The 20,306-nt window shown below is 24.4% G+C and overlaps 1 protein-coding gene across 1 annotated transcript; it reads right to left on the bottom strand.

The window, feature by feature from the left end:
• Positions 1-6,692: 6,692 nt before the first annotated feature.
• Positions 6,693-17,550, bottom strand: LOC145835527 (ankyrin repeat and SAM domain-containing protein 3-like). Its single transcript, XM_082943171.1, has 14 exons — positions 17,420-17,550; positions 16,412-16,496; positions 16,058-16,256; positions 15,696-15,817; positions 14,991-15,072; positions 14,704-14,827; positions 13,073-13,204; positions 12,352-12,419; positions 11,999-12,123; positions 11,631-11,781; positions 9,299-9,471; positions 8,755-8,830; positions 8,005-8,072; positions 6,693-7,688 (listed from the first exon to the last, which is right to left on the bottom strand). Exons 1-14 carry the CDS (start codon positions 17,493-17,495, stop codon positions 7,580-7,582), a joined length of 1,590 nt encoding a protein of 529 aa, XP_082799297.1. The 5' UTR covers positions 17,496-17,550; the 3' UTR covers positions 6,693-7,579.
• Positions 17,551-20,306: the final 2,756 nt, after the last annotated feature.

The raw sequence follows: 20,306 nt of genomic DNA, 5'->3' as shown, positions 1-20,306 counted from the left end.
TCTGCTAATGTAGTTATGTTTTTTTTGTGATTAGAAATATTTTTTATCAGCTTAAAACAGTGCAAGATTTATTTTATTTAAACTACTTATTTTTCATTAAAAAAAAAGATTTAAGTTATATAAATAATTTTTGTAATTTTAATATTTTTAAATATCTGTATAAAAGTTTTTGGTTAGATATTTTACTATATTTTTCAGGCCAATGTGTAAGAAGAGTAGTTAATACTAACGAAAAAATTATAGTCTAACTTGCTAAACATTAGACCAGACTATGATCAGTTCTCGTCACATGTATTTTATATTTTGACTAAGAAAAAAAAAGTAGTTGATTAATATTGTTACCTAATGTAAAATTTAATTCTGTCAAGTTCACGTTGTGTTGAAAGTTAAAATTACTTTTTAAGCTAGGTATATGTTTTAAAAAATGAATAGCTATTTGTTAAAAACGTGTCCAAAGAGAGTATTTAAATAATTTTCGTTAATTATGTAATAAACAGTTTTAGTTTACAGTAGATATATTATTAATTTCATAAATCGTATTAAATCTTGATGAATGAGGATCTATAATTAACAAAGCTACATGTAGTAATTTAATAACGGCATATTACAGTTTATGATAAGACAACTTTTTGTGGTTTTATTATATTTACTGCAAGGACTTATTTTAAGGTGATTGTAGATTTTTAGGATAGCAAACATTAAAATTTTAATTAATTTTGGTGTTCGATCAATAAACGTCTGATGACTACAAAATAAAGTTATTACTCCGGTGGAGTACTAACTTTAAAGTTAAAATACGCCTAGCTGTATTCCTTTTGTTAAGCATATTGTTTATTGAAGTATTTTAGATCTAAATATTAGAACTATAAATGTTTATTAAGCTTTTTGACAAAATATTTCAAAGGTAGTAAAAGAAACCTAAAAAATAAAAATAAATTAGAGTATACGTTTTCTTCAAACATAGTAATAGGTTAAGATTTAAAGAATATTTTATTCTTATCACTAACATTTAAAATTAATCAAGCGTTTTAAGTTTTTAATGAAACCGTATTATTTTTTTGAAAACTACACTTGTTATCTTATTTTATTTTTATTTAAACTTGTTTTATATCTGAAAGCTTTATTTTTAAATTTAAAAGCTATAGCTTTTTGAAAACAAAAGCTGTTAGTCTCAACAAGCATAAGAAAAAAACATGAACGCCATTTAGTATTGTCAATCAACTTGGTGGAAGAAAAACTTTTACACTTGCACTCATGTTAAGTGGTTGTTAGGTGTGATAATTCTAGGATTATTCATTTTAAAATACCAAAATTTATAATAAAAGTTTGTTCTAAAAGACTCTTGAATAATTAATTGTAAAAAAATGACAGAGTTTAGTCATTACAGAACTATTCAGAAAAGCACGGCATCACTTTAGCACAGAGTGACAATTTAGCACGGTGTAACACTTAAGCACAGAGCGACATTTTAGAACAGAGCGTCACTTTAGACCGGAGTGACACTTTAGAATAGAGCGTCTTTTTAGAACATAGTGACATTTTATCACATAAATTATTTTTTTTTTCCATGCTTGAAAATTTTTTTTAAATGTATTATGTTTAAAAATCATGAAATAGGGGTAGGGAGTACTTGGGTGATGTTTGCTAGATTTATGAGTCCATATGATTTGGATGTGTTTTTGCTTAATTAAAAAGAATTTGAAAAAAAAAGTTTGCCGCCTAAAAAACTAATTTCACCCCCAAAAATCACAAACTTTTTGATTTTTTGACTTGAACAGTAATAAAATCACTTATACATGTCCTAGACTTATAATTTATGTCTTAAATAAAAGCTTATACTTATTGACATATATTTAAAGACATATTAACTGTTTCTGATGTATTATGACATCAGTAGTATCTTTCTGCCTAGCTGACTCGACTAATTTTATATTTTAAATTAAAAAACTAAAAGTAGAACGGCAAAAGAACTTGCTTTTTATATTAGAAAAAAAAGTACGATTTTACAGACAAAATTTGTATATTTAGTGTAATAATGACGTCATAATACAACAAAAGCAGTTGAAATGTCGTTAATTTATGCATATAATTATAAGCTTTCATTTAAAATATGAATTATAAGTCTAGGACATGTATAAGTGATTTTATTACTGTTTAAGTCGAAAAATAAAAAAAATATGTGATTTTTAGGGTTTAAATCAGTTTTTTTGGGCAGCAACTTTATTTTTGGTAAGATTAGAATTTTTTTAGATTCTTTTAAAGTAAGCAAAAACACATCCGAATCATATGTACTTATTTGAATTTTACAATATGACAAAAAAAAATGTGCTGTAATCCCTACCCCTACATTTTACAGACAAATTTTGCACATTAAGGGTGAACATGACGTCATAATACATTAAAAGCAGTGAATATGTCTTTAAATATATTTCAATAAGTATAAGCTTTCATTTAACACATAAATTATAAGTCTAAAACATGTATAAGTGATTTTATTACTGTTTTAAGTCAAAATATCGAAAAGTTTGTGATTTTTGGGGGTGAAACTAGTTTTTTTTAGGCGGCAAACTTTTTTTTTGAATAAATTTTTTTTTTCAGATTCTTCTTAATAAAGCAAAAGCACATCCAAATAATATGAACTTGAATGATTATTACAATATGATCGAAAAATGTGCTGTACTCCCTACTTAAGTCAGCAGATACTGATGGCTCAGTATCTGCAAGACCCGTTAACTTATTTTTTTGTCATAAGTCCTTCTTAGTCTTAATCATTTCTAAAAGTATAGTAATCACTTAAATAGTAGCTTGAATTAAAAACAACTGGTTATAAGTTACACAGCACAATTTAATATACAAAATTTAATAACAAATGTAATTTAAAAAATACGTATTAACTCAAGTGAAATTGTACAAAAAGTTAATGAACCTAAAGAATAATTTGATATTTTGGTACTTTCTTTAATAAGCAACAAAGTTTAATCTATAATTTGGCACTTTCTTTTATAGCAACAAATTTACAAAAGTCCAAACGCTTAACTGAATTCCACTCAGAGATTCAATTCAAAGGTGGATGTGCTGTCATCAATCAGAGTTCATCAATAACTGAACGTTGCTACAACAAAAATAGCATTTTGTATTAAAAATTGGTCGTTAAGCAAACGTTATATTGCTTTAATAAATTTAAACTTCTCAGTGTTTACAACTACTTAATTTGTAAACTTATTCACTATTATTACAACGCAGGGACAAATAGTGATTTCAGTACACTACCTCTACATTAAAAAGAACTGTGCAACATGTAAACTAAAAGTTAACAAGCTTTGAGTAAGTTACAAGTTTAAGCTTTAGTTAAAACAAAAGTTAACTTACAAACTTTATTAATACATTTTACTATATAATTCTAAATGAAAATATTTTGATACTTTTAGTTTAAAGTTTTCGAAATAAAATTATTTTTATAAAGCTAGGAATGTATTCAAGCTTTAGGATTCTTAAACTTGTTTTAGAAGGATTAAACTAATTTTAATAAGGTTAAACTTTAAGCGTAAATTTTAAATAAAATGTGAGATATATAAAGCTTGAAAACTTAATTGAATCATTTAGAAAATACATATAGCTTAGAACATCAAAATGCATAAAGATTTTAAGTTCCTCTTATTTTTACTTGCACGCATCTCGCAACTTTTTTTATGGTTATCTAGGTGTTAAAAAAATATACTACAATACAAGGGTAAATAAAATTAATTCAAAAACTTTTCTACCTGTTTACCTTTTTATTATTTCTATTGTTTCAAAACTTAAAGAAACAATTTAATTTAAAGTGCTACTAGTAAAAACTTTATTTATAACTTTTATTAAGACGATACTTTCAGAAGTGTTAGAACAATTTTTTACTTTTATTTGTTTACTTAATAACTATAAACTAATTACAAATTATTTAAATGACCATTTTAAAGAATTTATGATTATTCCCTGCAAAAATTCCGCCGTGCCAAAATGACACTACGTGCTAAAGTGACGCCGTGCTTTTCTGACACCTACCCTTACAAAACAGTACACAAACAAAAAAAAAATTTAAATGAAAGTTAACAACACTTTGTAAAACTTAAGAAGCAATATCAATGAGAAAACGTTAGAGAATATCTTTTAGAATTTTAAACTAAAATTTTTAAGAAAGAAAAGCTCAAACCCAAAAAAAAAAAATTAACAAACAAAATGTGACTATTAATTTAGTGTTAAGTTTACATGAGTATAAAAGTTTTAAGTAAAAGCTAATCGAAAATAGAAACTAAGTCATTTTAGTTTTTTTTTTAATAATTTATATAGAAAGCTAAAATATAAAGTGCAATAGTTAAAAACTATGCGCTATCTATTTACAAAACAAAATTTAATTTATAGCCAGTAAAAACGTTAATAAAAGACGTAATTTTTTTAAATTAATTTCTCCATAACAAATGATTTAGTATGTTAAAATATTTTTAAAATTAATTTTTATCATCAACTACAGCTATAATTTAACTACTCAATTTTTTAATAACTTTAAAACACAAATTATTATTTTTTAATTAAAGAATAAAATACCTGTCTCAGAAACTAAGAATAAAACCTCAAAAGCATTATTAAACTAAATTTTTCAAGAAGTAAAAAAAAAATGTTATTGAAACTGCTTGATATATAATTTCTTTAAACAAATAACTTATATAATTGTAAATAATTATCCAAATAAAAAAGTAGTTAAATTAGAACAAATTGTCTATTAAAGCTATAAGGATAAGAATTTAAAAACTTTTGAACTACATTTTTATGTAAAAAAGCACTAACTAAAATTAGCAAAACATTTTATGAAAACAAAATTTTACTGAAATTAATAACTTTAAAAATATTTAAAAATATCCATTTATCAAATGAATAGAATACATTATTAATAAAAAGAATGAATTATAAAAACATAATAACACAAATCGTTTCTCCCTGTTCGGAGTTTACATAAACAAACTTGAAAGTCCATCATTTAGGCCTTTAAAACTAAGACTCAATTTATGAGCTTTTTTGATAACTCAGTAAAATTTTGTGCTTTTTGAAGCTTTAGTTTTATCTGCAAAAGTAAAAATTCAGAGGTTTCTATTCTAGTGACTGGTGGAAAAATATCTTAAAAAACTACTTATAAACTTTTGACAAATACTTTAACATTTTTTGAACATATTGCATTTATGTAATATAACAAGTTGTAGAAACTTAGTAAAATAAATGTTTGAGTGCTTAGGCAGTCAGATTAAGAGAAAATTAAGTAAGTATTCTTATGAAAGATGAGACAAATCAAAGTGTTATACAAACAAAGGTATATTAAGATCTTAAAGAAATTACATTTAATACGTATTTAAAAGTTTTCAAAATATTTTAATTTAACTCAAAATAAACAATTTTAAAAGTTGAAGTTTCGTTGAATAAAAGTTACTTTGGGTCTAGCATGAAAATAAATGTATCCTTAAACCATGGAGGTAAAAAATTATATTACCAACAAATACACAACTAAATTTTATTTTCACATCAAGCTTTAATTAATGAGAGTTAAAATGCTCTTTTTTAACTTATTTATCAAATTTATAAAGAAGCACAAAACTTCCGAGTAACAATAAATGTAAAGCACTGATTGTAGCTTGCGAATTTTGTTTAAATCGTAAAGTTGAGCAATTTGACAAAAACTAATTTCACTTAGTTAAAAAAATATTTTCCAATTTATTTATAAGCAAAATAAGTGTCAATTTATTACAGTTAAAAAGACTTATATACAATCATTAACCAATAATTCTTGCTCATACATCAATGCCGCTGACAAGGCCAATACACAATCAGGAAAAACGCCTGAGTTGTTATAAACTAGCATGAGTTAATAGTAATTTTAAGATGTAGTTCTAAGATAAAAAAGCAATATTATATATATTTTCTTAATTGGGTTAAAAAAGCTAAATAGTGGATTGTTAATAAAGAAACATATAGCAATTAAAACTAATAAGATTTTTTGGTAACACTGCTTTCATTTTAACGTACTAAAAAAGAGAAGAAACATTTGAAGTATATAAAAAAAAACGAGCTTGAAAAGGGTATTCAAGGTCAAATTTTACAGATTTATCTTAAATTTTTGACTTTAGCGGGCCAGAACCAATTAAAAGTATTCCGGTACACGGGTCTCATGTTGCTCACCCTAACCATTTGGTATAAGAAAATATTTAATTTAAACTATCGTTTATTTGTTAGGATTATTATTGCTGTAAGTAAAAAACAACTTTCAACAGTAAATTTAAAATAAGTCTTTAATAAAAGAGCTTAACGATTTTTATTATTATATATACCAAACTATTTTAGCTTGGTTTAGTAACTATAAACGGAAGGTACATTTCAAGGTAAAATTTATTTTATTTAACTGATAGAGTTTACAAATATTTCCAAAACGATATTTTAAAGTAAAGGTACAAAAAACTAAAGGCATTTGTATTTTATTACGATAGAAACTAGGACGGTAAAAAAAAACAATATTATAAATTTAGTACTTTCAGTACAACAATCAAAACTAAATGTGAAATCTATTTATTTACCTGTTTGATATTTCTCATATTTGGGCAGCTTATATTAAACAATACATAAAAAGTGTATTTTCAAATCAAGTTTATGATGAAAAAGCAAAGCAGTTAGAGTTAAAACATGAAAATTAATAAATGAAAAATAAAAACTTAATTGTATTAAGAAGAAATTTAAAATTAGCTTTCATAATAGTTTAAAAAACATCTAACACCTATTTTGCTATGTATAAACTACTGTTTCATTTTTAGGAAGTTAAGTAAAATATAAAATGGTTAATAAAGATTATGTTTAAAAACAAGTTAAATCAAAATCTATATCTTTTTAAATACTAATTATGTACTATTTGAAATTTTTTTATAATTTTTTCAAAAGTACTTACAGATTAGTAAGACAAAGTATGTAGTTTCAATTTCAGCTTTTGTTAAAGTAAACCGTTAAAAAAAAGTATACATGATAATTTTTTAAACGAAATAAATGACTAACTGCATTTAAAGTGACATAAAATATACTATTACTAAAAAACAAGAAAAATATTATATGTAAAACCAAAATTTTTATTTTAATATTACATTAAATAACTTTTTAAGTTTTGATAAAATTATTTTTTTTAAAGAATGAATTAAGACAATAATTATACAATTAAACAAAAGTGATCAATCTTAATATGTGCAACATATATTTTCCGGAAATAAAAATAAACCGATAAGTGGCATGTAACGTTGTGTAAAAATTTGTATGAGCGAAAACGATTGTCTTACAAACATTTTGGCCGAACCGTAGGAATTGATTAACTTTTTACAGTAACTAAAAATGACAGTACACTAGAGGGAAGACTTATCAAACTAAGAAAATCTAACTTAATAAGAAAAGTAATTTCTAAAATTTGTAAATCTAAATTGAATGAGACAAAAGAGCAAAGTATTATTACAATTTAACAATAAAGCATTGTAGCAAAGCAGCTATTAATAGCAATACATTATATAAACATCTTTTTCTAAGCTTAGTTTCTTTTACTGCTAGAAACAGAATTTTGTTGGTTGTTTTCATTTTTTATACTCACTTGAGACTTTGATTTGTCGCAAATTGACCTCAGTTCTCTTAATTGGTCACTACAATAAACATTATCAAATTAATTGAAAGGGTTACATAACTTATTGATAAATATATGCAAATATTTATAAAGATCTTGAACTAATCTATTCTTTAAAATTTTAAGCCTCAAATAAACCAAACATATATTTTTTTTTATGATTAAAACTTAGCAATTTTAAAAAAATCTTTATTTTTTAGTTTTCATAACTTTGCAACTAACACTTTGTACATTATATTTTCATTCAATCAACAATTTTTATAAGTCCTACTTACACCTTTTACAGTTTATATTTTAATAACAGTAAAAGAAGCAATTTTAGAAAAAAAACTTACTTTGTGCTTTTAGACAACATTCCAAGTTCTCTGAGAGTTGCTGAATTTACTGTTGCTGAGTTTTGATTCTGAAAAAAAGAGGGAAATTGAAAATTAAAATCTTTTACACTTTTTTGTGTTCAATAAATTTTTACTTACTAAAGCTATCATATGTTAAATGTAATTTACAACTTACAAACGCTTTTTGTGGACAATAGAAAATAATTAAGTTCTACAAAAAAAATGTTGGTCAGCAAAAATAATAAATCTCTAAGTATTTTTGGTTTTAACCATGTATATTTTTTACACTAATTGGAAACAAGTTTATTTGATGCAATAGTGTAAAATTTATTTATAACTTATCATTGTATAATTTAATATCATAAAAGTTTTAACTTAATGTAATAACTTGTTACATGGATCCAAATACTAAATAATAGAAAATATAAGAGCATTACTTAAATTAAAACCAATTTTTATAGAATTAAATATATTTACTTGAAAATAAAACTATTGTAAATAATTAAAAAATTTTAATTTCAAAGAATTAGGAGCTAACAAAAACTATAAAAAAAAAGTAAAGCTCTAAATAAATTTTACTTAGAGTTTTTTTAAAACATTTGTAAATAAAAACTTAACAACAAAATTTTCCAACTGTTTTTATGCAAAATTAGTGATCGTTTAATACTATATCAGGATAATATATGCTAAAAAGAAAAGTTTTAAAAAACTGATTTAAGCAGCATTAGAGGAATCTAATAATTCACTTACTTTTGTAGGAGGTATGAACCTGTAGTTTTGATTACCCAAATGCATTTTTTCAAAGTGTTTTGTAAAACTTTGGGCTCTGAAAATATAAAAACTTTACTTAAATTATTGACAACAAAATTCATACCTAAAAATAATATATCAAATGTGTTAATATGCTTTTATATTTACTATTAAGTATAATTTAAGATTATCTTTTTCACGGAAAAAGTACTTATTTTTTAATTAATAAAAGAGTTTTGCACAGACTTTAATTAAAAATTTATTAACAAAATAAAAGTTTAGTTTTTAGAAGTCAGGTACTTATATTTAAATTTTTTTTTTTTAATTTTCTTTAACCGAATTCTTATAGAAAAGCTCTTTTTAGCCGATGAAATCAAGAAAAATTCAAAACTAGTTAAAAACATTAAGTATTCTTTCCAACAAAACCTCATTGATAAAGATTTATGGATTTCACTACTTGACAAATTAAGATATTTAGAGTATTTAAGTAACATTGATAAAAAAGTTAAAAAACATGATAAATCGTAGTAATAATGTAACAAACGTGAGGTCATCAACGATGTTGGCGAGATGATGACCTCCTTGCTGCAGTTTGTCGCAACATCCGCATATTTTGCTGATGACGTGTTTGTGCTCCATCAGCAGCCCCTCCGTCACCTTCCTCAGTTGCCTCTCCTGCCCGTACATCTGCTTCAGTTCGTAGCTCTCTTCCTCCATCTACCGATAAAAAAAAACACAATGAATATTTGAAATTAAGACAACTAGTTTTTTTTTGAGATTTAGTTAATTATTTAATACCTAGTTCGTTATTTAGTAAACAAATTAAAAAAATACTAAAATTATCACTAAAAGATAACGTAATTAAAATAAGATAAACAACTTTAAAAAGTCAAATTTACAATATGAAACAAGTTAAATTAAAAAAATAAAGGTTAATCAGCCTGGATATATCTTAATTTATTTGTGCCTTTTTTTAATATCTGTTGAAGCGAATTCAATCCAAATTCAATAACTCTGTGCTAAATTAAAGAAAAGACAAACTAAAGTTTTTGACTGCTTGCTAATGATGTGTTGTAGATATTTATATACTATCTATACTAATCAATAACAACAAATAGCAATAAAATAAAACCAAGTACAAACAAAGCAAAAAATAAGTTGACTTGTACATAAGTTGTTTCAAAATAGGCTAACTAAAACTATTCATTTTTATTTAAAACATAATGTGTTTTTTTGTGTGATTCTTTAAAAATTTTGCTATGTACTTTATTTTGTTCTGAAGATACGTGTTTAACGTTGAAACTAAGTAAACGATACGAAAATTAGTTGTTTTTTGTATTATAAACAAATTAAATACTTTATTTACGACCAGGTTTCGGTGACAAAAATTTCGACCTCTTCAAGTAAAATAAAACAGTAAACTGTAAACTTTAATACTAAAAATTAACTAGTTAACATATCTAAATAGTTTTACAATTAAGAGAAATAAGACCATCGTAAAAGGTTTGTATTTTAAGTATACTATTACTAACTATAAATAACAAAACTACTAGCAAAAACATTAGAATAACTATTTCTAGAATCAAGCTTTTTGTAGAACTTTAAGATTTTTGTGAAAAAAGCTATAAAAAGTATTTAAATTAAATAAAAACATTATTAAGTTATTAGAAAAAGCAAGCACACATATTTTGTTTTGTTGAAAACGATTTTTTTTTATAATACATAAATTGTATTAAAACTTTGTTGTATTACTTTATATAAATTGTTAATTACCACCCAAATCACACTTATGACCAATTGTTGTCAAGTAAAATTTACAAACTTTCGAAAAAATAATCGCTCATAAAATATGAAGCTAGGAACAATAAAGTGTTTAAAGTCATAAACTATACGTTTCACACTTGACCGATACTGAAAGTAAATTGAATACTTTCCTAAAAAACATTATCATGCACAATTTAAACTTTACTTATCGCGATGCTATATTACGATTTTTATAGAAATATAAAGGTAACAATAATAAGAAACATTTATAAACTTTAATGAACTGTAAATTTTTGTCTAACATATTTTTAATTCACTATAGAAATTCATAATGTACTTTTAGATATTACTATGACATTTTAAATCACAGACAGTAATTTTTAAGCATTTTTTTCTAAATAAGAAAGTACCATTAATAACGCGTGATTGGCTGATACATGTGCCTAAAATCATTCTAAAAGTAAGTGTACCAAGTGTGTACAACTCACACTTTTTTAATGACGACTAAAAATTGGGTAGCTTCAAATTTCCACTACTGTTTTTGAATTACTTAAAAATTATGCAACTAATTTGCATACTTGCTGAGTCAGCGATTTTTTTGTTTATTTTAATAATAAAACTTAAACTTTTGAGTTATTTTTTTTTTATGTTTGGGTAAGGTGGGTTAGGGTTAAGGGTATAAATATAAAAAAAAATTAAAAAAAGCTTTAAAAATATTTCGCTGACTCAGCAAATATGCAAATTAGTTGCATGATTTTCAAGTAATTCAAAAACAGTAGTGGAAATTTGAAGCTCCCCCTAAAAATTTAAGAATCAAATTATAAATTAAAAAACTAACTCGTAAAAGAAACTTTGTTTGATTTAAAAAATATTTAATTAGAGACAGAATAATAATATAAAATGAAAACCACATTAATACAAAAGAATCTGAGTTTTAAATTATATAACAATTTTAAAAACAAAAGAGTATCTTATTACATGTACTAACGATTAAAAAACAGGTAGAATATAAAACTTCATAGACTTAATAGCAACATTCATAAAATAAATACAAAAAAAAAAACACTTAGGTATTTTACAGCTAAAAAGTAAAAAAATCATGCATAACTAACTTCTTTCATGCGTTCCTGCAGTTTCGCTAGCTTGGAATTGACTGCATCGGCGTAAGACATTTCAGGAGTGTTGCTAGAAACCACAACATTTCTAATCTCACTCACACTTCTAGTGATTGCTGACATCATTTTTCTTCTCGGTCCAAATAGACTAAAAATATGAGTGATGCCAAATTTTAAATTAGACACACACATTTTTTAAGAAAAGTCAGTATTAATTATTATATAAAGTATATTACATACAGGTTTAAAGTTATTCGCTAATAAAAGCTAAAAGTTCAATTTGATTCAATACAAAATTATTAAACATAAAAAAATACTTCTGACTTTCGCTTTTCAATTAAAGAATTTAAGAAAAAAAAACTAACGTAATTCCAACTTCTTTCAACTCAGGTTCAGTCAATGTGAGAAATACGTGCAGATCGATTCCTTGCTTATCGAAAACACTTAAATATTTCACGCAATCGATTTGTTTCAACAAAGTCTCCAAATTCTATTGAAATGCATTTTACGTAATCTTATTCAGCACAAAACAGATGGTGCTGAATTCACTTATCGATTTAGATAAGCGTGTAAGAGTATATTAGATTACTTAAGTACAAACACATTTGTCAAAGATTTAAAAAATGAATTTATTATAAAAAAATTGTAAATTTTTACAAAACATTTACGCACCATAAAAAAAAAATAAAAAAATAAATTAATATTTTGTAAAACGAACTTTTGGTCCGGTCCATTTAGCTTGTTGTTGAACATGTTCTACATTTGATTGTGGGTTATCTTGTAAAACTAAATAAAATATCGAGTAGAAAGCAAGTTTGAGAATACTTTAATACTACAAACATAAATTAATTTACTTCTTAAAAACTTCTAAATACTAAGTTTAACTTTTTTAATAATTTAAATAATATAAACTTATAATACTTAGCTTAAGAAAATTAGTAAATTATTTTCAGGTTTTTAAAAATACCAAGACTAATGCTAGACTTTTAACGTTGAATTGCTTAAAAAGTTATAAACTTCAAAAAGTAACTATGGAAGTTAAAATAATCCTTTATAATAACAATATACAACAGTAAGTATAAACCTCACAAAAGAACAATAAAAAACACCAGGTCGTCTTAACAAAACTACCTTGAAGCTAAGCACGTTTTATCATTACAAGCAACTTTTAATAATTTAAGCTCATTCAGTAGCTAACTCTATAAACTTTTCTTGGCATTCTTAGGTATTTAAAAATTAAATACATTTAATTATTGATTTGGTTGATTGTTGACTAATTTATCTATAATACCTAGAACGGTAACTTAAAAACAATGTGAAAATAAAGAATTAAAAAAAAAAAGTTTTAAAATAGTTTTTAGTTTTGAACATAATATACAAAAAAATCTAGATAAAGCTAAATGCAGAAATCATTGATACATTTATAAACTGTTACTTACAGACAGGAACATTGTTGTTGTTGTTTACATGCGGCCTTCCATCGCTACCGAGACCTGTCATTTGTGCGAACGCTTTGGGACCAGCAAGTATTGATGGGCCGCCACTGCTGTTGCACTTCTGGTCCGATTTGTCTGTTTGATGGTTTGAATTAAAATAAATTGCTAATTGATGCATATTTGCTAAATATGAAAAATCTTTTATTTTTTTATTTTTGGAACAAGACGATTGTTGCAGAGATATGCAAGAAACTTGTTGTTTATTCTAGGACAATGTAAAGTGCGTTTTCAGTTACTAAGTATTTATGGTTTCAAAGTAATAAATTATTTTTTTTCGACTTAAGTTTACTTTCACGCCAAAAGTGGAAAAGCAATCAATCATTTTATTTATTTCAGCTTTGTACACATTTCAAACAATTTTTTTTGGTTGATATTGAAAAAAAAACTATTTTTAGGAACTCAAATAATTATCTACAGAAGTCTATGCATAACTGTAAAACAACAACAGAGATAAAATAAAAGTATATATTTATTAAAAAATAAACGATTAAGTGTGAAAATAAATAAAATATTGATATAGTTTAAAGCAACCTAATTACTAACGAAAATCTTTGAAGTAAAACATTTTAACAAATTTAAGAATAAAATATAAGTATTTTGACCACGTATTAAAACTTAATAACCAGTAGTTCTCAAAACAAATAATAAGTTTAAATCAGCTAAATTCTTTAGGTTAAAATGTAATAAATTTATTTATTAACAATTAGGAAAAACTAATATAGATATAAAACAAAATCAAATAAATTTAAAGTTTCGTGTATAAACCGCAACAAACGATTGTTAAAACCTTTATGAAGTCAAAAACAATCGGCAAATTTGTTGCAAAATCATAAAAAGTTTTTCAAGTGTACGTTCCCAAATAAACACTCAGAAATTTTACGTCATAATGCGAAAGTGAATTGCGCGGAAGCACCAATGTTTAAGTGGAATTATGTAGCATTTTGTTTTCACTAATTGACCACTTCATGCTTATTCCCCTAAATTGTAAACCAGCACAAGTATTTTTTTATAGCTTGCATTTCAAATACTTAACTGTAAACTCATAATTGCCCTCTACATGTTCTAAACTTTAAAAAACATGCATGTTTTATTTTTAGATAAAAAAAGTCTTAACAAAATTAAAAAATTGTAATTTAACATTTTCATACAAATGTTTTTTTAACCGTTCATTAAGTCCACAACTACTCTTACATTGAACTTATGCTGTAACAAGTTGCCAGTTAAATGAAAAACTTAAATGAATAACAACAAAACTGTTAAATTTCTAAAACTTATATTTTTCTTCAAATGTCAGAAAATATCAATTGAAAAAAAGTAGTAAACTTAAAATAAGTTCAAATAGAGACATACTTAAAAAATTAGGTATGAAACAAACAACACTAAATATGCTTTAAAATTTTACTTTAATAAAATTTTTAAATATTTGGTAACTCTTATAAAACTTTATTTGAAATAGGCTATCTACTATTCAAAACTGAAATACTTAACAAAATTTACAATATAATTTGTAAAGTTTTATTACAAAAAATGGTTATCATAACTTCTAGCATGCTTGAACAAAAGAAAAAACTAACAGTTACTAGCCAAGTTAGCCTTCTTTGCATTTTCAATTATCTGTGCAATTTGCACATGACCATACTCCATAGCAAGAGAAATTGCATCATCTCCTTGTTTGTCCTTTGTTTCTGGATTTGATCCCTTAAAAAGAAGACACTATTTAGAAGAAGACCAGCTTAATAAAAAAAAACTGTTTAAGTGCCAAGACTTTATTCAGATTGCTGTTTTTACTTACTCTGTATATCAAACTTAATTTTTTTTTTAAACTCATGCTTTATGGCTATATACAAACAAAGAAGCAAACATTTTTAAGCAGCTGCTTAACGACGAGTTCGTGACCTGAAGCTGCAGCTTCCATCAACGGTGTCAGCCCTTGCGAAGGTTCTCTGTTAATGATTACAAAAAGTAAAATATTTTTTTAGTTGTTTATTATACATTAAAAATTATCACTTTTTTTAATTTAGAGCACAAAGTAAATAAAAAAATTCATGTTGCAATGATACTTTCGACTTATATGTACATTGAATTTTGTTTTTAATATTAGTTTAAATTTTTATCTAAATACTTAAAAATTATCTTTTATAAGAAATATTTTACAACTTTTTCATAGTTTAAAAGTATGTACTAACTAAATAAATCTGAGCATCCTGTGAAAATAGCCTTATCTAGTTTTTTTAATGAAGCAATAAATATAAATTTCTTAAGCAAGAATACAACATGAGCTCAATCAAATCATTTATAGATTTTAGAAAACTTTTAGATAAAATTGTAACTTTTATAAAACTTTACCTTAAATTATTGAAAATCAACTATAACTAGTTTAATAATAGGTAAGTGATTCAAAAATATTACTTTGCTTAAAAATAAGTTTTGCAAGTTATCAAATATTTGATCTTAATTTACATTTCATAGACAGGTACCAAAAGTAATTTCAGTTTGTTTACAAAAAAAAAACAGTAACGTGAACTTTTAATTGATACTAATTTAATGATAGTAAACAGGGACAAACTTGATGTGAACATTAGCACCAAATTGAAGGAGAAGGGAAGTTGCTTGTTGGTGTCCTGCAGATGCAGCATGGAACAACGCAGACCATCCATGGTTATCCACTGACTCTATGTCCCCCTTATACTGTTTTGAAAATTACAATAAATATAAAAACAAACCAAAATTTTACATCCATCTAAAAATTCTTAATTTGTTAGTTGTAGTGTAACTTTTAATTGCAGACTAGCCTATTTAAATACATTTCATTGTGTAAGCATCCTTTTTTACCTTAGTCATTATTTTTATTAGATTTTTTTAATATAAAGTTTTCCTTTAAAATTTATATTGTAACTTTTTCCTCATTTTTTCTTAAAAAAATCAAACTTTTGCGAGCAACTTGATAACAGGATCATTTCCACACATAGAAGCAAGTGTTAATGGGTTGTAACCACGTGGAGTCTTCACACCAGTGTCAGCTCCTATGGAAATGAGAGTGGCAACAGTGTCATGATGACCCATGTAAGCAGCATACTGAAGTGCGGTCCAACCACTGCTGTTCTTGTTGTTAACTTTCACTTGCTTCCTAAGTAAAAATATTTTTACTATATTACTTTTAAAGTTTTTACTTAAAAGTGTGTATATTTATTGAATAAAACATATAGGTGGATATAAGTTTGACAGAAGAAAAGTTATAACAAACACATATATAAAACTAATTATCTTTCAAATAAAATAAACCTGTCTAAACAGCATTTTACAATTTCAGTTTCTCCTAATGATGCTGCAGTAAAAAAGTCCAAAGGCTGAGTTACATACTTTGAATCTGTAATAAAATTTAAGATATAAACATGTGTCTAGACAAAAAATTTTAGTATACAAAAATATATAAAATGTATATACTAAATAAACTGTTCTTATTTTTATACATAAATAAATAAAAAAATATAATACAGTAAAACTAAAACTAGCTAGTAATACTTTCTGTGATACATCAATTTAAATAATAATATTTTTTAAAATTTAATAAACCAATAAATAACTGATTTTTTAAACAAACTATTCAACAAGAATTTTTCGAAATAAGTAATAATATATGTGTATTTACAGAACATTACTTGAATTTAGCATTATAGTGCTGTTTTTATAAGAGCTTATTTATTATAACAGAGAAAAATTTATCTAAAATAAAAGCAAGCTGTATATACATATCTTTCAAGTGTAATTAAAGTATAAACATTAATTTAAATATTAACAAAAAAAATCATAACACAAATGAAATATATTTTTATATTGGTTACCTGTAAATAAACAATTAAAAAATATATAAGACTATGTATCAAGAAAAATTACACATAAAAATCTAAAACAAAACTGTAAATAAAAAATAGGACAAACATTTTCATTATTAGAAAAAAAGGTAATTGCTCTGTTAACTAGTTTTATAAAATTGATTATAAATAACTTACTCTAATAAGGCATTTAATTACTAAAGAGCTACTAAAAAACAACCAAAAACTAGTTTTGAAAGGATTTGAAGATAAATAAAAATAAAAAGCTATTTAAAAAAAACCAAAGACTTACAAAAAATGTTAGACAACTTAATTTTATACAATAGTATTTATCTATAAATATATATAACTTTTATCTAAAACAAAATCTTTCAAAAATTTAAAAGTATTTTGATAAGAACTTTAATTTTAATATCATTTGAATAAACAAGGAAAAATAGTTTTTAATAAAATTTACCATGTTCCAATGTAAAACTGTCCCAAATGGAAAGGTCGTGATTAAATATTTGAGACTCATCAAAAAATCCATTCATGATTCCAAACAAGTAGATAATTAGTTTATTTACTATTTTACTCTAACATTTCTCTATTTTTAAAAATATTAAAATGTAGTAAAGTTTATACTCAAGTGAATATATTAAAATAGAGTTTATTTTTATTAACTTTTATTTTATTGCTGTTTGTATAACTAAATAAAAAGCTAACAAGTTCATTCTTCCTTTTACAGAAGTTACCAAGTTTAATCTTTCATTACCATCTGAGTTGATGAAGATCACAGTAAACCACACTTGTTTGTTTTTATCATTTTAACAAGTCATGATATTTAAAAAAAAAATTCTAATCAAAATCCCTAGCACAAGACTTGGGAAAAACTTATTTAAGTATTTTGGTTGGTCAAAAGTTTTGGACTAGTTTTCTAAAGAATTTCTTTTGAACTTCTAAAATATATCTTTAAATATTGTTAAAAATTATCATAATATATGAGTTTGGAATTCTTCTGATTGTATTCTAGTTCAATGTTTTGATTTTGCTAGCTTTAGTTGGGTAAAAATTGTTAGGTACCAGGGTTGAAACTAAAAAAAGTAATTTCAGTCAGCATGAGTTTTTTAACATCTTCAAAAAACTTTCAAAACCAGTGTGTGTATAATATATTTTAGTGTGCACAGGTAATACCCAACGTAAAACAATACACTTAAATATATGCATATTATTTTTATTTTGTTTTTCATAGTATTTAACAAGTTTTTGTAGTGCAAATAAAAAGGAAACTATATTTTTACTGAAAAAAAAAAAAAATTAAATTATCTACTATGCGCAAAACTTTTATCAGTTATTTACTGTGCAACACAAGTTATATTGATTCATTCACAGAGTTTCTTACCGTGCTGAAAATCACTGCTTACACAACTTACGTAAGCTTATTTTTAAATAACTAAGAACAGGAATGTTTTTATTTAATGTTTACAAAATGCTATGAAAAATGGCTTTGTTATAAATAAGTAGAGCTATTAAAATTCACAAACATAAAAGAGTACAACTTAAGTTAATTAGAACGTAAAAATATATTTAATTCATGTCTAGTATTACTAAAAACTATTTCTAGTTTAACAATAAACTAGCAAGAGTTCTTTTTAAACTTTTGAAATCAGACTGAGTTTCCCAAAGAAAAAAAAAGCCTAACTTTTATTGAACTTCAAAAAGTCTGAGTTATCCTGAGTGTTTGGCAACCATGTATTGCTAAATTTTAAACTAGTTTTAAGCAGAAACTACCTTTTAGACAGCTTATAAATTTTCATCATTGATTAGACATTCATACTAACAAAAACTTATTGTAATAACAGTATGCTATTTTCAGTAATTATTTAGCACTTTCTGATTTAAATATTTTATATGACAAGTGATTCTGAAATCACTTTAGTGGTTGTGACCACATTAGTTGGATTGTTAGTGTACTTTTTAGTTGCTGCCTCAGTAAACACTTGATTGGGAATTTTGATTTAGACTTTTCTCACACTTTGTGGTTTCCAATATTGTGAATTTAACCTTGTGAGTATTTAAAAATGAAAAGCAACCAAGGATTTTTTTAATTTTGGGTAAATAATTGGTAATCATTAAAAGAAAAGGTAAAATTAAACATGATAAACCTTGCTTGTTTTACTTTTGTATAACATTTGTTTTTGAAAACAAAATGTAAATACTCTAGTATTTTCACTAAAATGAAATTATGACCCTTAAGCTTTTATACTGAAGTATGTTTAAAACTTAAAAGAGTTAGATTAAGAGATCAATATTAAACAATTACTCTCTAGATCAGAAATTTAAAAAAAAATTTGTTCAATAAATGTATATTTTCTTAAATTCTATCAAAGTTGTTAATTGAAAAGAGCTCAATTCTAACTTGCAATCAACTCCCAGCAATAAATTTGGAGAACCGCTTAAGGACCAAGGATAAGGGTTATGGATAATGGTGATAGTAAACAAAAAAAAATATATAAAAAGGTTTATAAAACACTTTAAAAATTAAAAAAAAAAAAATTGGTGATAATTGAGCAGGTGAGAAATGGATAATTACCTAGTATGATGTTGCACCAATATCAAGTTAAAATTAGGTTAAAATTGAAACTTGATGTCTTTTTTGACCTTAATTTTAGGCTATGAATCAATGTTTTAAGCCTAATATGTTTAGTCTAGAAATATTCTTTGTTTTATACTAACTATGTAAATATAAAAAAAGAATTAATTAGTATATTAAAAACTAAAACAGCTAAAATACTTAATATCTTCTATTTTACAGTATTGTAGTCAATACAAAGTATTGCATTGATATAATTGTTTTATATTATCAAACATAAGCGATTAAATATTTATGAGCTATTAGCTATTGATAAGTAAGTTTAATTCTATTTATTTGTTTGTATAAGATTGATTTACAGCCCAAAATTATAGTTAAAAAGGACATCACAACAAATATTATAAAATTTTAGTTTGATATTGGTGATAAATTTAAATGAGAAAAAATAATATAAAATTTAAAAAAAGTCTGTTTAAAAATTTGGATACTACTATCAATTTATCTTAACTAAAAATTAAACTAAAATGATAAGTCTATAAAACAAAAAGTTGAACAATTCCTTTTGTATATTCTTAAAGTTAAATAACGAATAGTTCATGTAAAACTTTGTATAGTTTTATTAACAGTTATTTTTTTAAATTTTTGTTTTACAGTAGTTATGTTTGTAGTTTTATGAACCATTGATAATATAATTCAGTTTATTTAGCTTGTTTATCTACAAGTTTTCGCCTGAATGATTTTACTACATACACTCTTCATATTCTAGGTATTT

This window comes from Thalia democratica, chromosome 5, assembly GCF_965202585.1.
Source record: "Thalia democratica chromosome 5, ktThaDemo2.hap1.1, whole genome shotgun sequence".
NCBI classification, from domain to species: Eukaryota; Metazoa; Chordata; class Thaliacea; order Salpida; family Salpidae; genus Thalia; species Thalia democratica.
Note: the sequence above shows the minus strand (reverse complement) of the source record. Positions and strands in the feature narration are given on the sequence as shown.

Coding starts and splice junctions, on each gene's coding strand:
- LOC145835527 (XM_082943171.1), bottom strand. CDS start 17,495: ATGAATGGATTTTTTGATGAGTCTCAAATATTTAATCACGACCTTTCC. Junction 14,828..14,990: donor TTAAGCAGCTGCTTAAAAAT/GTTTGCTTCTTT, acceptor CTTCTTTTTAAG/GGATCAAATCCAGAAACAAA. Junction 13,205..14,703: donor GGCTAACTTGGCTAGTAACT/GTTAGTTTTTTC, acceptor ACCATCAAACAG/ACAAATCGGACCAGAAGTGC.